This window comes from Zalophus californianus, chromosome 13 (assembly GCF_009762305.2).
Source record: "Zalophus californianus isolate mZalCal1 chromosome 13, mZalCal1.pri.v2, whole genome shotgun sequence".
In the NCBI taxonomy this organism is placed as follows: Eukaryota; Metazoa; Chordata; class Mammalia; order Carnivora; family Otariidae; genus Zalophus; species Zalophus californianus.
Window position 1 is genome coordinate 89,392,790 of NC_045607.1, and position 17,967 is coordinate 89,410,756.

A 17,967-nucleotide genomic window follows, 5' to 3' on the forward strand; every position below is an offset into this window, starting at 1 on the left:
AGCTTATGTTGTTCTGACCTTTCTTGGGAGGAAAAAAGGTGTCTGCTGGACAACCACAGAAGCGTTGTATAGCCTTTGGTCTGTCTCTATTCCTAAGTACTCCTGCACAGGACACCTGGGCTCACATACTTAGAAACATGGTTAACACTTAACAGCAAGGCAAGATATTCAACTGTGAAGCAACCGACAGCTCATGGTTTTGCAACAATTACTAAGTACATTGCTGGTGGCTGTGGGTCAAGGTTGCCATGCTCAGGGAGCAGAAGTCTCTTCAGGAGGCTGACACGCTTGGAGCTAGAATTTGTAGAAAAAGATGTGATGTGGAGGTCAGGAGAATTGGGGTTGCTAAGACCATTGAGGCGGGTTGGATGAAAAGCTGAGACCCTGGAGAAATGGTGTTTTGGGGACCCACAGACCTGGGTCATAGTGCGCGAAGAGTTATTTCTGGCTTTCTTGAGAGAGCCGCCTTTCCTTTCGTAATCTAGGAATCATGTGGTGTGACACATGAATTCATGAGTTCACCAATAATTATAGGCAACTCACAGAAATTTCTAAATAATTTTGTTATCAGCCACTCAAAATATTCAGAACTGGTCATTTTAGAATTCTGCTGAATATATATGTCAAATTCCAGAGACATCAACTGTAAAGATAACTCTAGAAAGCCTTCAATACCAGGGTCTGCATCTGGCTAATACAGAACACATGGCAACTCGTAAGCACACAATATGACTGGAAGGAGTGAAATTAGGCCCTGCACCCTCCCACCTCCCACCACCTCCCTGAGAGCCACTCGTGAAAATACATCGTCTTAACACAGTACTCATACCTGGGCACAGAACCAAGGAACAGATGCAGCTCAGGCCTGGACTATTCTTGAGGTCCAGTTATGCTGTGTTTCTCTGGATCAGCAGCGAGATTTTCTTGACTCGGAAAAGCTTCAGATTAATGTTGGCTCTCCTGATTGAAACATCTGTTTCTTGAGAAACAAAACTCGTGTGTTCCTATAGATCGGTCCATTTTGCCTACAGGTGAGTTTCCATAGGAGCGGCCCCAGCATTTGTCTGAGTTTCATGAGCTCTAGTCTCTGTGTAAGTGTCTCCTTCAACTGCTCAGCATGAGGAAGACATAGTGAAAGGCTTGAGAGCAGAGGTGGTAAACTCAGATGCCCACAGGGCCAGGCAGGTGCTGAAATGAGTAGAAAGGACATTCTATAACTGGATCGGGAATGGTGACAAATTGGCGGGCATATTCCCTGTCAATTTAGCACTAGCCTAAAGCTGTCAGAGAAGATGGAAATCCAGATTTTTATATAAAATGTCTTAGTTATTAAATGTTGCCCGAAAGTATTTCAGATACCAAAGCAAATAAAATATGTCCATAGGCCAATTGAGCTTATCAGTGACCGTATGTAGCCTCTGTCCTAGAGAGAAAGTATTGTCAGAAAAGAGATTAGAAAAAAAAAAAAAGAAAAAAGAGATTAGAGTCTGAGTAACGAAGGCAGAGCCGTCTATCTGAGGACCTGAGGAATGCTCAAAGGCTTGCAACCACTCTAAATGTCCCACCCTATGGCCCCCGTGTGGTCTGAATATTGCACTGTTAATAGAGTGATTTCTTTGGATTAACAGGGTATCACAACCATTTTTATTTTTTTAAAGATTTTATTTATTTATTTGACAGAGAGAGAGCAAGAACAGGAACACAAGCAGGGGGAGTGGGAGAGGGAGAAACACGTTTCCCGCTGAGCAGGGAGCCCGATGCGGGGCTCGATCCCAGGACCCTGGGATCATGACCTGAGCCGAAGGCAGACACGTAACGACTGAGCCACCCAGGTGCCCCTCACAACCATTTTTAAACAATACATCTCCTTATAAACAAGAAAGATCTCATACCCTTTTTTAGTGGTATCTGAAATTCAAAATAAAGTAAATATCTTGGCCAAAAGTCAAATTAAAGAAATTAGACTAATTATCTTCCCCCCCAAGCAATTATATATAGTTACCCTTTGTACCTTCCAACCTGGGGAAGGGAGAGTCAAGGAGGTGAGAGAATGATGCTCCTCTTCTCTCTTCCTCATCCCCCTGGCACTTACCTTAGAATATGTGGTGTGCTGTAAAGAGGTCAGGACCACTTAGGTATAGATCACAGAGGACTCACATAGGAATGTTCCTGGTACTATTATTTACAAGAGCAACAAATTAGAAATAATCACATGTGAATCAACAGGAGAACAAGTGTATAGGAAGTATATATAGCAACTGAAATGAAAGCACAAGAACTGGATGTCTTTCTGAGATGGATAACTTTGAAAAATATAATTTTGAGAGGAAAGATAGATTTCAGAAAGATATAGACAATATGTTGGCAATTACAGAGTTTAAAAGCATGCAAAGAACCTCCACGTAGTGTTTATGCAAACAGTTACGTGGCGTAAAAGTACAAAAACAGCATGGAAATTATAAACACCAAATTTAACCTCTTCAACTAGGTGGTGGGCACGCAGATGTTGATGATATTATTCTGGGTGGTGGGCACACAGATGTTGAGGATATTGTTCTGGGGGGTTGGTATGCAGATGTTGATATTATCCTGGGAGGTGGGCACGCAGATATTGATGATATTATTTTGGGTGTGGGCACGCAGATGTCGATATTATTCTGGGGGTGGGGCACACAGATGTTGATATTCTGGGGGTTGGACACACAGATGATATTCTGGGGGTTGGGCACACAGATGTTGATATTCTGGGGGTTGGGCACACAGATGTTGATATTATTCTGGGTGGTGGGCACACAGATATTGATATGTTCTGGGGGGTTGGTATGCAGAGGTTGATATTATCCTGGGAGGTGGGCATGCAGATGTTGATATTATTCTGGGTGGTGGGTACACAGATGTTGATGATGATATTTTGGGCTGTGGGTATGCAGATGTTGATGATATTCTGGGGGGTGGGCACACAAAGGTTGATGATATTATTCTGGGTGGTGGATACACAGATGGTGATATTCTGGGGGTGGGTACACAGATGATGATATTATTTTTATACTTTGTTGTATGCCTAAAATATTTTTATAAAAAAGAGGTCATGATTAAAATTCAAGAGATTTAGATTCAAGTTTTTCCGTGAGCTAGCTATACAATTTTAGGTAAGATCTACCCCCTTTCTGGGCTTCAGTTTTGTCACCCGTAAACCTAGAAGGTTGGACCAAGAGCAGAAGGGCAAACAGGCCCCCTGTCAGGTTCAGGAGGTGGCTAAGGCAGAGATGAGGATGGTTTGGGAGACCATTTGTAGGCAGGGAGTGTGGTGATTGATGAATGATGTCTGCTTTGGGTGGGGGATGGGGAGAAGTCATAGATCTTGGCCATATATTTGCCAAACATGGAATAGATGCTCTTTTTCAAAAAACAGTTTTGTATTTATCTCTGTTTCTGTTTGTCTTTGTCATGTACATATGTATTTTAACACTTCGATAAATGCTGACACATTATGCTGTGTTCTACGTGTTCCATTTGCATTCAAAGTTATTTGCAGATTGATTCAAATGTAGAAATTGACAATGATCAATGGTGGTGGAATATTAAAAGAAAAAGATGGCTCATTTTTACTTATCACAATGCTTTATGATTTTGTCAAGACAAATACCAAAGTGTTAGATTTCAGTAGATTTTTTTTTAAGTTCCTCCCTAGAAAGTTACTCACCAGTGGTTAACTCCCTATGGAGAACTCATTTAGTATTTTGGAGACTATCCCCCATGAAGAAGAGGGAGCAGGGCATGGAAATCCTGATTTGAGGAATGGAAAGGGGATGGGTCTGTGGCTCATTGTTTGGGTAGCTAAGAGAACTTGATACCTGTCGTTGAGGGAGGAGTACTTCAGGCTTCTCCAGGGAAACAGAACCACAGAACCACTCAGAGACTGGCAAGTGTGAAATCTGTAGGGCAGGCTCACAGGCTGGAAGTTCAGCTAAGACTTGAAATATGGAATCCAAAATCCGTAGAGTAGGCAGGCAGGCTGGGAACTCAGGTGGGATTTCTATATTACAGTCTGAGGCAGAATTGCTTCTCCTCTGGGAAACCTCGGTTGTTGCTCTTCAACTGACTGAAGGAGACCCACCCACATTCTAGAACGTAATCGGCTTTATGTAAAGTCACCTGATGGCAAGCGTTCATCACATCTACAAAATACCTTCACAGCAACATCTATACTAACTGGGTACAATAGTTTAGCCAAATTGACACAGAAAATTAATCATCACAGGCACCAAGACATGAGGGGGGCAGTTTCGGCTGGAGCAAATGAATTTGTCAGACTTCCCTGAGCCTTAAAAAAATAGAAGTATGTGACTCTCTATTATCTGGTCACAGATTTGTCCGAGAGGCCAGGGCTCTCTCTCAAACCCATTCAGCCATGAACCTGCCACTCCAGATGTGTGCGCAGACTCACTATTTAGGGTTTTCCGCTCAGCTCACTGCCTCTTTCAGCAACAAAAGGACATGTGTGGTATCAGCGTCCTGCACTTGATATGTTTTGAAATTATGCATGGCTGAGTAAATATGGAGGGAGGAGAACAACGCTGTCACCAGAATTCCCCGATAAAATTAAACCGAAGAGTTTGGAAATGATTTGTCTGTCTTACTGTCCATTTGTCTGTGCTTCTTGTAGTTTATGCAGCAGTAAATGTAAAAAGTAACTGATTTTGACTGAATTTGTCTCACTACTAAAAAACAAATCTTGCTTAATTTTAGTTGCTGGCCAGCTCAAAAATAAATAATTTATACAACTTTTAGAACATTCTTAAGTTACATAATTTTTCCTGAGCAAAAATGAAAAATAAAAAAGGATAAAGGAAATAAAAATAATTTATAATCCATTGCACACAGATTACCATGGTTAATACTTAATATTGCTTTAATTTCTAACATTTTTCTGTATTTAAATTTTATAAAATTAAATTATAATACGCATAGCTTGATATAGTTTTTTAACTTAATTTTATGTCATTAGTATTACTTATGTGCTAAAAATATAATTAATGGCTCTCATATTTTATTGTACACATGGACTGGGATTTATCTTACTAATTCCCTATTGCTGAACATTTCGTGTCTACCTCACAGAGTCGTTTTATGTTTTTATCACAGTTAATAGCCTTATACATAAATCTTTGTGTGCAGCTCTGATTATTACCATGGGTAAAATCTAAGATGCAGAATTACTGGGGTAAACCTATAGGCATTTTTAGGACTCTCAAAATGTATTGCTGAATTGCCCTCTAAAAAGTTGTACCAATTTGTACTAGCAATATATGAAAGAGCTAGTTTTATCATTATACCTGTCCCAATGCTGAATGTTATTGTTTTTAAATTTTGCTAATTTAAAAATTAAGAACTATACATCTTTCTCACTTTCTCTTTTCTTTCTTTCTTTTAGTGAGAGAGAGTGTGAGCAGGGGGGTGAGGGGAAGGGTGGAGAGAGAGAGAGAGAGAGAGAGAATCTTAAGCAGGCTCCATGCCCAGCACAGAGCCCAGTGCAGGGCTCGATCTCACAACCCTGAGATCATGACCTGAGCCAAAATCAAGAGATGGACACTCAACTGACTGCGCCACCCAGGCGCCCCCATCATTATTATTTTAATTTGCATTTTAAAGTTTTACACCTTCATAAATGTATAGGTTTTACCTTCTTTTGGGAACTGTCTATGCATCTTTTGTCCATCTTTTTACTTATGTCTTCACTTAGAGTTAATAGTAACCCATTACCTGCTATATGTTTCATAAATTTCCGCCTGATTTGTCATTTACTGTTAAGCTGTTTTTTTCTTATCCTGAGAAAACACGTATTGGGTATAATAAAATTAGGTTCAGAGGACCATTCTATAAACATTAATGTTCTATATGTCATATATTTATTAAAAGAAAGTAAGTATAGGGACGCCTGGGTAGCTCAGTTGGTTAAGCGTCTACCTTTGGCTCAGGTCATGATCCCAAAATCCTGGGATTGAGCCCCGCATCGGTTCCCCTGCTCAGCAGGGAGTCTACTTCTCCCTCTGCCCCTCCCCCTGCTTGTGCTCTTTCTGCTCTCTCTCTCAAATAAATAAATAAAATCTTAAAAAAAGAAGTATATTAATTATAACATTTATGCTATGTAATAGCTTACAGCAAGTAGGATCTGCTGTTCCCAGAGGACCGAGTTATACATTTCTAGAAAGCAGGTGCAGGGTCTTCTGCTTCCTTTCAAAGCCTCTCACATCCTAGGATGTGTTATACTTTCAGTACCTATGAAATGATGGTCGACCAAGTGAACATTCTGCTCTCCATTGATATGTGTCAGCTCAAAAGGAGTGGGTGAGCTATAGCCAGAGAGCCAAATCGCCTCCTGTTTTTGTAAACAAAATTTTCCTGAAGCACAGCCATGCTCAATGATTCCTTATTGTCCCCCAACTTTCACACCCCTTCCCAGCCGAGTTGAGTAACTGCGGCAGAGACCATATAGCCCATAAAGTCGAAATATTTTATAATCTGGCCCTGCAGAAACTGTGTGCCGGTCCCTGACCCAGTTCTCCACGGCTCTGTGCCTTCTCTCTCACTGAACGTACTTGGTCTTGCTCTCAACGTTCTAACACTACCCCCAGCTCCCAAGTCCGAGGACAGATCCCCACTGGGGTCCAGCCAGCTCAGGGCCCTCAGGGCTCTCTCTCTCCTACACCCATCCTCTACCGTCCCAGCTCTTACTCACCCCCAAACCACCTATGTGGAGACAGGGTCAGGTCGCAGGCTGTACAGATGGCATCCTGGCTCCCCTGCTCTTAGTCACATTTACCTAGTGCACAGTCTTGGGACTTGGCCCTGAGCATCTCCGTCACACATGAGACTGATGTGTCTGATGAGACTGATATGAGAGTCTGATGAGACTTCTGCTCAGATAAGTATTCTCCCTTCCTGCTTAAGAAGGGAAGAGCTTGGTGGTTTTGCTTCATTGACCAGAGACTGACATGAGACCCAATTCATGTGGAAGTGCCCAAAAGGACTCAGAAGCTCAGATGACAGCTGTGTAGAGCTGGGTTTTCCACTCCATGGCTCTGCCTCGAACTTTCTAGGCAACTCTGGGAGAAGTGTTGCTGAGAGGTGTTGCTGTTCTTATTCTTGTGCAAATCCAGACTTCTCAGTCTCCCCAGATGGGCCTTCAAGTCCTTCACTTTAATATAATAAAATTAAAAGACTCAGATCAAACTCAGTGTGGCCGAAGAGATAGCTCATTGCCATTTTTCTCCATGGGGGATGTGGCGGTCATTTGTGCAATTTCACAGAGTTCCTGGATCTCTTGCTTTTCTGTATGTGATAGGATTGGACTTCCCTACAGTTAGTTTGTGGTTAAGTGTGGTCATGTGATCTGCTTTGGTCGACTAAATATAAGCATAAGTGATGTGTGTTATTTCTGGGTAGAAGATAAAAGGGCTAACTTGTGCTTTGCTGTATTCTCTTTTTCCATGCGTGGTAACCAGCAACATTTGAGGTCGTGATTGCTTCCTCAGCCTGGGTCTCTGAGTAACTACAGATAACAGAGCCCCTTGCTGACCCTCAGTGGACATGGAATAAACTTTTGTTTATTATACAGAGCTTTGGGGATTGTTTGTTACTGCAGCATAATCAAGTCTCATCCTGACTGATACAACAGGGAAAAACTGGAACCTCTACTCAGTACAGCATATACTCCCATTTACAATTCTGTTTCTGAAGAATGATAACATGGGGAAATGCTTTCTATATAAAAAAAAGAAAAGGGTAAGATACAAATATATACTTACCATATAGTTAATGCTCTGTTTAAAAACATGTTTTTAGTATACCACCACACCACTTGCTCCCAAAGAAGTGAAGTAAAAATATTTGAATGCTCATAATCATTGTCTTTATATATTGGAAGCTTGTACTGTTTGCTTCTTTTATGTTTTCTGAATTTTCTTGGTACTTGAATACATTTTTAAATGTCCCAATGTATCATTTTTAAGTACCCAGCAGAGCTTGTTAGATGAAGAATGATCTCTCTATCCTCATCTCTCGTTCTATATATCACCTCTTTTGTATCCCAGCATATCAAAGGCATTGTATAGAACTCTCCATTGGGTCCTCATCAACTCTAGGGAGTCCTCTTTCAAGGACATGTACCAATGTCTTAGTTGCCTTTACAAGATTCCTAACCCAGTGAACCTAGAAGGAGTGGATACATACTCCAAGGATATAAGAGATCAGGTCTGGGCCCATGGCTTCTTGCTCTCACGCAGGCAACCAAGCTGTCAACCAGTATAGCTTCAGGAGTCAATTCTGATACCATAGATATATATTATACTTCCTTTAAAAAAGAGTTATCCTGGTCATCATGACCTGGTTTGTTAGCAGTTACAAACCACGTAACCTGACTTCCTCATTCTACAGATGGCAAGTTTTGGGCTAAGGGGTGTTAAGCGACTTTCTTAAATGAAATAACGACAGAAAAATAAAAGGTCTTGTGATTCCCAGTATAGTGCTATTCATTCTCTCATTCCCTCTGAAACACATTCTGTCTGCTAATTGCATGATTCTCAGGTAGGCTGTGTAGGAACTGTAAGGATGAATGAAGCGCAGCATTAGTACTCCAAGATTCTTACAATCAAGTATTTGGAGATAAGGTATTCAAAAAACTGTTCTCATTTGGCATAATTTGGGCTAAAATTAAAGAAGCCAGATTTCTATATCCTCTCTAGTAATTGATCAGATGTCTGTGTTTTTGTTGTTTTCTTTTGTTGTGTGAGACTCTTGTCTTCCCTGTAGGAACTTCCACCTGAGAACTGACCATAGCGTCCACATCCACCACGGCGTAGGTGCCTCGTTCCCCTTTTCTCTTCAGTGGTTGCCAATCTTTTCTTTCTTTTCCCATGATAACCTTTTCATAAAGGAAATATTAGATGGAATACCTGTATGTAATGAGTGGGGGAAACCTGTGTGTCTCCTTTATTCCCATTACTGCATACACACCTCTAACATGAATCCATGGGGTTTGTTCTCCACCAGGAAATTCTCTGTGACACCCACTTGGTGTCCTGTGATTTAACTCAATTCTGACATTATCTACCTGGAAGTAGGATGAGAGCCCACCCATTAAGGGCTCGGTCCCACAAGACTGCCCTCCCCACCCTCCACCCCCCACTCCAGATGCCAGTGGTTGAGTCCAGGTGATCACCTGTGCTCCTGACCAATCAGCTATAAATCTGAGGTTCCCACCGTCCCCTCCTTGGGTTCGATGAATTTGCTAGAGCTGTCCACAGAGCTCAGGAAAACAGTTTACTTACTGTTTAGCAATCTATTATAAAAGGTTATGACAAATGATGCAGACAAACATCCAGATGGAAGAAATGCCTAGGGCAAGGTGTGTGGGCATCCGTGCTCTATGCATGTGTCACTCTCCCAGCCCCAGCGTGTGCTCACCAATGCAGAAGCTCTCGGAAGGCCTACTTCAGGGATTGTTATGGAGGCTTTATCACATAAGCATAACCATCCATTAACTCCATCTTTAGCCCTACTCTCTTCCCTGGAGAATGGGGGGTGGGGGTGGGGAGGGCAGTCTTGTGGGACCGAGCCCTCCCACAAGAGGGGGTGGGGCTGAAAATCCCAAGCTTCTAATCATAGCTTGGTCTTTCTGGTGACCAGCCCCATCCAGGAGCTCACCAAGAGTCATCTCTTTACAACTAAAGACAGTGCTATCACCTAGGAAATTTCAAGGGATTTGGGAACTCTGTCAGGAAGTGAACTCAAAGGCCAAACATTAGAACAAAAGACGTTCGTAGTGCTCTTATCTAGTAGGAAATTACAAGGATTTTAGGAATTCTGTGCCAGGAACCCGGGGCAGAGACCAGTACATATATTTTCTATTATCTCACAAAAGCAGATTAAAACAGTGGAGTGAGGGATATAAACACCTACCATAGGTCCCTGCAAAGGCCTCAAAGGTATACACATGCTTCTTGGAACATATTCGGAAAATCATGTAGCTCTCAAACTATATCACTTTATCCCAAAGCCCACCTTCTTTACGTACCCTCGGAATCCCCGGAAAGGCCCGCCCCACGTCCAGCTTCCTCCCACGCAGAGCCCAAGCTGTTCCAGGGAGGGAGGTGGGCATTGGAGGAGGAGACTCTAACAGCCTCATTCACCTGGGCTCGTGAGTTTTTAATTCTGCCAGAAGTCAGTGTATTTTTTTTATAGTATTCTATGGCTTTACAAGAAGTACAAATACTACATGAGAGTTCAGAAATGGGGAAAATATCACTTTAGGCTGGGGATCATCAGGGAAGAGGGAGGTTTTCTATGGAGGAGGTAGCATTTGAACCAGGCAAGAATGGAAAGAGCAGACTATTCTAGATAGAAGAGACCACGGGGGAAAGACGGAGGCAGGGAGACACGGGCATCTGTGGGAAAAGGCATGGGCTCCTAGCCTAGGAAGAACCAGGTGGGAGATAAGAGGAAAGACCATTGGGGCCATCCTATGAGCCAGGAGTTCCAGGCAAAGGGGGTTAGATTTTACTCATCAGGCACGGGTGCCTCAGTCAGGTCTCAGCAGAAAGCAAGAGGCACACTCAGGAGGGGTGACTGAGGCACATTTACAAGTTTGTATTAGTTACAAATACAGAAGCAAGGTTAGGGGAGACCAGTGGGGGAGGCAGAGCACCCTGGAGCTGGCAAGAACAGGGAAGACTTGACCAGCCCGAGGCCTGGAGGGGAAGGGGGAAGAAAGAGCTACCACAAGGCTGGTGAGAAACAGTAGGAGAGGGCCACCCGCAAGGATAAAGCCAGTCTGCAGCCTGTCTGGGAGGTTGCTGAAGCATGCACACCCCAACCTCATGGCGTTGCCCATTACAATCCTCTTTATCCTCTAGCCTGAGAGAAAAGCAGGGAATGGAAGCTAGGGAAAAGAGAGCCCGACCAGCTGTTCAGTGTCATCATCCTGGGACCTGAGCAGGGTAGAGCAGAGAGGAGAATGAGTCTGCAGGAAACAATGGAAATGTCTGGTACAATGGGGAACGAGCAAAGGTTTTGAATAGGGGAGCCCCATGAACTGAACCGAGCTGGCTGCCGGGCAGAGAATGGAGGGAACAAGGCTCTTGCCATAGGTCTGGAGAGATAGACTGAAGACGCAGACCCAGGGCAGTGGTCAAGGAGTGCAACCAAAGGTTAGGACCTATGCTGCCCTCGGATGCATGAGCTTTTTCCCTTTAGCACTTTCTCACTCCAATCTGATTTTTGAGAGCTTATATACTTTCTAATCAAAAAACTGATTTTCCTATTTGTGGACTTCTCTCCTCAGATTTGAACCTGTGGTTTCAGGAGCTGGGGTGACCTGATGGGACATCCTCAAGAAGCTTCTGGACTCTGAACAAAAGAGAGGCAGCACCTGGCCACGGGTGCTCAGAGGAGGCTAGGCAGCCCCCCCGCCCCCCGCACCGGCCCCCGCCAGATCCAGGTGCTCACCTCTGCAGCCTGTGACTCTAAGCAAGCACTATAGCACTTTAGAAAATGACCACCCCGGATCCTAGACCCCGATGTGTTCTGAGGCTCCTTCTTGCTGCCAGACTGAAAACAAGGGAATTTCCCCCCCTACTTTTCCAAAGTGATTTCCAGAAGCAAAGATGAGTGGAAATTTTCAGTTACAGAAACGGACCAATTGCCAATACAGTTATTTTTATCTGCAGTTTCTTCTGGATTCTGGAAAAGCCTATTGAGTCCATGAACTCACAGAGCTTTAAACAAAGTTGAGCCATAATTGACATATCATATGGCTTAGTGGAATCTTGAAGGAATCTGAGTTATTTTAATTACAGAAAGCATTTAAGTACACAGTGGACAACTCCAAATTGTGGAGAAAGGCCGTTGAGTATTTTTGTGAGATCTAAATCACAAAGCATTTGTTTTAACCTGTAATGGCACCATATTAAATGATTTTTTAAAACTACATCTTCCCTTTTAAAAATGCTATTTTTTTAACCTCAGAAACCAATGGCATATATTTAAAAAAATTTGTCATGCTAATGTGCTGTACCTACAAAGATTTCAGATGGGTACCCATAATGGTCAAAGCCCCAAACAAAGGTTCCTTTCCTGGCCCTCTCTCTGACTTTAAACTCCACCTTTCAGTGCTCGGTCCATGTCTGTGATACAGCGACGCGAGTCAAGGCCTTTGATGTGGAGTTCCCTTATGTGGGTGTCGAGGGGAAGGGTAACTGCATGCAGCGACAACTCATTAATCCTGTTAAATTTGGCCTGTGTGCTGCAGCTATGAAGTTCAGGGTACTAGGTGACCCATGGAATATCCAAATGTGTGCATTGTCGAGCACAGCAGAGTCCTAGGTCAGTGGGTTTTCTCTCTGGGTTTGGAGCCATGAGGACTTGAACACATGTTATATCTTCCCCTTAGATTGTGAGCTCCCGGAGAGCAAGGAGGGAGCAGGATTTTGTCAATGCTGCAACGTGTTGGGGGGGGTAGAGGCCTCATGCACAATCGGCTCTAAGACTCATCCTAATATGGAAGAGAATGTCTACATGTAACATTCTTACTTTTTATGACCATAATATGAATGGCTAAGAAGCATGTAATGGCAATCCTTAAAAACAAAAGAGCTGGATGAGTTCTGTGTCTTAAAAAAAAAAAGTACCTTTTACAAAGGAAGCAAAAATAGCATTTGGGAGAGTTTGAGGAATTGAGAAAGACCAAACAAACAAAAATCACCTATGATCTCATCATCTCAACACAAGTGTTTTCATTTTTGCTGTTGGCTTTTGGTCCTTGTCCAGACATGTACACGATTTCAGCCATAGTTGTGATTTTCTATCCTTTTTTTCAAATTTGCATTGTACCACGGGCTCCCACCTATGTGGCTGACTGGTCCTAATTATCGTTTTTAATGCTCAGATCATAAAGAGCAGAGATTGGGCCCAAACTCTCTTCATCCCCTGACCATCATAAGCCCATATTTTGACTACTGGACTACAGTGACATTTAGGGTTCCTAAGGATTAGTATCATTCAGAATGGTGTTCAGGAATCCCTGAAAAGCCTGGGTATTTCCGTTTCCCCCAGTGCACAGACACCTTCATAAATGACCCCAAGTCCCTTTGGGGATGGCTTCAAGGTAGATCTACAGTATTCGTGGTGTTGTTGTAGGATCCCTTCTGAGAACTGGGGAAGAAGCTATGATTCTCAGTTGTGAAAAACCTCAAGTCAGATTTCTATTATATAGATCAAGTAATGCTTTGGTAGGCTGGCCATCCACTGAGTTCTTAGGACAAACCACCACTGAAGATTTCCTACAAGTAAAGAATTCTGATTGCTATTCTGGAATCTTATCCTCTCCACTGAAATCAGGAAGCCCATCTCAGGGGCATTCCTCCCAGCACCCTTGGGCTGCAGAAAACAGCCCCCTGGAAGTGTCCAAGGTAGCTGGGGCTCCCTCTCTAATGCATTTCTCAAGGCTTTAGTGAAGGGACTATTCCTTGGGCCCTTTCAAGGTGAGGAAAGATGCACAGTTTACACATGATAAGTTACTCCATTATTCCTAACTCCTTAAGGCTTTAGGATCCTTCCTGTACATTATTCCACAGAAATTCTATCAACTCAATGTCACTGTTGAGCACAGGTTTCAGTCAACTAAGTAAACAGACCACTCCCAGCTGCTCAAACTCATACATTTATTTCAGCTTGCTTTCACTGTATAACAAAACTTATGGCTTATGTTTCTCACTTATGCTTTTATGATTGTGTATGTTAGCAATTTAAGCTGGGTTCAGCAGGGGCAACTCATTTCTGCTTTATAGGGCATCAGCTGGGCTCACTCATGCATTTGCCATCAGTTGACAGATGGCTTGAAGGATGCTGGTCTTAGGTGGCCTCACTCACATGTCTTGGAGTTGGTGCTGGCTGTGGGCTGAGCCATGTACCTTCAGCAGGTCTATCCATGCTTTTTTCAGTATGGAAGCTGGTCCAGAAGAGCAAAAAGAGGGCCAACCCCAATGTGCAAGGAGTTTTCAGGTTTCTGTTTGCATCACGTTTGCTAATGTCTCATTGGCTGAAGCAAGTCAGATAGCTAGGCCAAAATCAATGTGGGAGGGACTTACGTGAGGGCCTGATCTACACAAATGGTATAATTTCCTGGGGACTATTGCTCTAACAATCTACCATAGCATTAAGTCCAAAAACCTATGGAGAGTGTATTATATCAGGACTACCTAAATTTGGCCCCAACCCGATGTTGTATTCTGTTTTCCTTGGTCTGATACCCTTAGAGTCCAACTCAATGTATATTAATTAGGTTTCTTCTAGTATAAATTTAACAAAGTCTTGTGATTCTTTTGGAGTAAAGTCTTTTCCTCCAGAGCCAGACTCTACCCTTCTCCCCCTGAATATGCTGGGATCTGACTCTAGCTAAAAGCCCAAAGACCGTGAGAGCTGAGAGCAGTGGGGTTTAGAAAGGATAGGAATCCCCATTCAAGACCGCTGCCTTATCTGTGCTTATTACAGGTTTTCAAGCAAAGAAAGGCTGGTATCATCAAATAGGAGAGGCTTCTTCCAAGGGAAGCTCAGACCTAGCACAAATAGACCATAATGCAGTGAATGCATGTTGATTAATGCTCAGATCATAAAGAGTGGAGATTGGGCCCAAACGCTCTTCATCCCCTGACCATTATAAGCCCATATTTTGACTACTGGACTACAGTGACATTTAGGGTTCCTAAGGATTAGTATCAAGCCTTTCTTTGCTTGAAAACCTGTAATAAGCACAGATAAGGCAGCGGTCTTGAATGGGGATTCCCTATCCTTTCTAAACCCCACTGCTCTCAGCTCTCATGGTCTTTGGGCTTATTTAGTTAGAGTCAGATCCCAGCATATTCAGAGTCTGGCTCTGGAGGAAAAGGCTTTACTCCAAAAGAATCACAAGATTTTGTTAAGTTTATACTAGAAGAAACCTAATATACATTGAGTTGGACTCTAAGGGTATCAGACCAAGGAAAACAGAATACAGCATCGGGTTGGGGCCAAATTAATCAATATGCCATTGCCTGCCATAGATTACCAGTTCCCATTTACCATTGGCAAAGAGTTTGGCTCTGAATTCAAAGCAAATCACCCCCAGCATCCAGGGGGTGGTCTGTTTCCTAGGACCACTCCTGGTATCCAGTCCTGTACGAGCCAGGGTCCAGTCAGGAAAGTGGAGTGGATTTAATATTAGGGATTGGCTATAAAAATATTAGAAGGCAGAAAGAGTGAAAGGTAGATACCAAAGAAACCCAAATATTAGAGCTGCAAACGGCAGCTAACTTTCTGCTGTGGGCGGCTGACAGAAGGGACAAATGCAGGAACTGGAAACAGGAAGAATTCTCTGCCTCCCCCATTCCCATCCCCTAGGGCCTCCCAACCATTGAACTTTACAGGAAGCCAGCCGGCAAGGGAAGCTGGTAAATGCAGTTTGCTGAAGTCCAGCCCGAGCCTGGCAGAACACAATAGAGGAAGGTAGGCTTGGAACTGAGAACAGGAGGTAACTAACCAATTACTGCATCAAAACTTATCTAGGTAAATAGAGATATATTCCCTGAGAGAGGAAAATACAGAGACGATGGATTCTAGTTAGATTGTGGCACAAGGAACTTTCTTAAACTTTGTGGCCTTTAACCATATAACAAGGGCCTAATATATATTTATTGATTAATTGGATAAGAAGATAGCAATTGGGAACTGCTTTGGCCAGGAGCATAGGACAAAATAAATTTATTTTTAAATGCATTTTGTAGAAGAAGTATCAGTTGCATCATTTGATTGCAATTGAAAGAAAACCTGATGCAAATGGGCTTATGTTAAAAAAAAAAGAGTGCACTGGCTTCTGTAACTGGACAACCAAAGGCGTGGGTGGGAACAGGGGTCTAACGACAACATCGGCACCCAGATTCTCTCTACCATCTCTTCCCTCTGCTTACTTCTTGTTGACCTGTTGTCAAATGCGACTTTGTATTCTCAACAGCGGGCTCCTCTTAGGGGAAGTAAACTCCAAATAGCATGTTCTCTGCTCAGTTCTGTTTGTCCTATAAAAATAGAATTCCATGTTAAAACAGAACAGCTACAAGAAGTACAGAGGAAGCAACTAATGCCCAGAGTTAGGGGTTGGACCGATCGAACAGAAATATAACCAGGCTAGAAAGAAAGAAAAAAAAGAAAAGAGAAAAGAAATATAATCAGACTGCTGGTCAAATCAGGGAACTTCCCAGTATCTCAACCCATAGGGGGTTGCTTTAAAACTCAGCACATGAAATGCTCAACTTCCAGGTAATTTAAAGTTTAAATCAAAACAAAATTTAAGGAGGCCTTTTCAACCATAACATTGGCAAATGCTTTTTAATGATAACACATATTGCTCCAGAATATGTTGTCAAATTGGTAGACTCATAAATTGTTAGTGGTCATATAAATCAGTACAGTTTTTTTTTGAGGTGTATTTGTCTATAGATCAGAGGCCATACAATTTGTCATGCCATTTGTTTAAGTAGTTGTACTCTGCAAATCTGTAAATCTGAAATAATCCAAAAAGATATAGAAAGCTAAAGACATGGAGACATTCATTGCAAATATAAATATATGATTTTTTAAAAGATTTTATTTATTTGACAGGGAGACATTCATTGCAAATATAAATATGATTTTTTTCAAAAGATTGTGTTTGACAGAGAAAGAGCGTGCACAAGCAGGGGTAGTGGCAGGCAGAGGCAGAGGGAGAAGCAGGCCCCCCCATGGAGCCGGGAGCCCGATGTGGGACTTGTTCCCAGGACACTGGGATCATGACCTGAGCTGAAGGCAGACGCTTAACCGGCTGAGTCACCCAGGTGCCCCTAAATATGTGATTTTTTTTTTTTTAAAAAAGCTTTGCCATAACATTGAATGAAAAAAAGCAAGGTATATAACTCTATACTCAGTTCAAGTTAAAAAAAAATGAACTAAAAAATATGCTTGGATATGTAGCAAGAACCATGTCAAGGTGTATATTTTTACCCAAAAATATCATTCCAAGGATTTTTCTAAAGGAAATCCATAGACTGAAGCAAAATGTGTCTTATATGAAAAAATGTTCTAATTACAGTCTTATCTAGATGGTCTAAAACTGGAAATGACCTGTCAAACAAAATGGAAATGAGTTAGTCATAGTAATTTGTATTTGGATTGCGGACTACTACCTAGTCATAATATGAGAGTTAAAAAGATTATGTGGAAATATGGAATAATTGTTATATAATTTTAAGTGAAAAAAATAATTTTTCACCCTGAGCCCATCACTATGTCACTCAGTTTATGTACGTGATCTCTTTTCACACTCACACAGTGTGATGGATAGGAAGTGTGCTATCTTCATTGTTCAGATAAGAAAGTGCAGACAAAGTTCCTTAGTAATTTTCCCAAGTTCACACAGTAGAGCTGGATTCAAACCTAAGCTAGCTGACATGGAAACCATTTCTCCTTATCTAACTATCATGTTATAAAACTCTAGACACTTGACGTTAAGTAGCAAAAGTAAAGAGAGAAACAGAGAGAGAGAATCAGCCTGGAAAATGGTGTGGGGGTCTTATCATAATGGTTTCCTTTCTATTACAATGTCAAGTCCAAATAAATACATAACAAATAAGAAAAATGTGAGAATGGAACAAAAAGTTGGGAAGAAGTATATATACTAACATATTAATAGGGTTTTGTTAAAGTGGTAGAGTTGTGTGGAACTTTCCCCTGTTCTCTGTTTTACAAAAATTTTGGTAATGTACAGCACTTTTTTTTGTATTTAAATATTTTTTTATTTATTATTTTAAATTTTATTATGTTAATCACCATACATCACATCATTAGTTTTTGATGTAGTGTTCCATGATTCATTGGTTGCGTATAACACCCAGTGCTCCATGCCGT

At 42.1% G+C, this 17,967-nt stretch overlaps 1 protein-coding gene across 2 annotated transcripts in view; it reads left to right on the plus strand.

The window, feature by feature from the left end:
• PDCD1LG2 (programmed cell death 1 ligand 2) overlaps nucleotides 1–14,312 on the plus strand; it is a 57,810-nt gene extending 43,498 nt beyond the window's left edge. For both annotated transcript variants that reach the window (XM_027615826.2, XM_027615827.2), the window contains one exon: nucleotides 11,342–14,312. In XM_027615826.2, coding sequence (XP_027471627.1) covers nucleotides 11,342–11,347 — 6 coding nt within the window. In that variant the 3' untranslated portion in view covers nucleotides 11,348–14,312. The remainder of the gene's footprint in view (nucleotides 1–11,341) is intronic.
• Nucleotides 14,313–17,967: the final 3,655 nt, after the last annotated feature.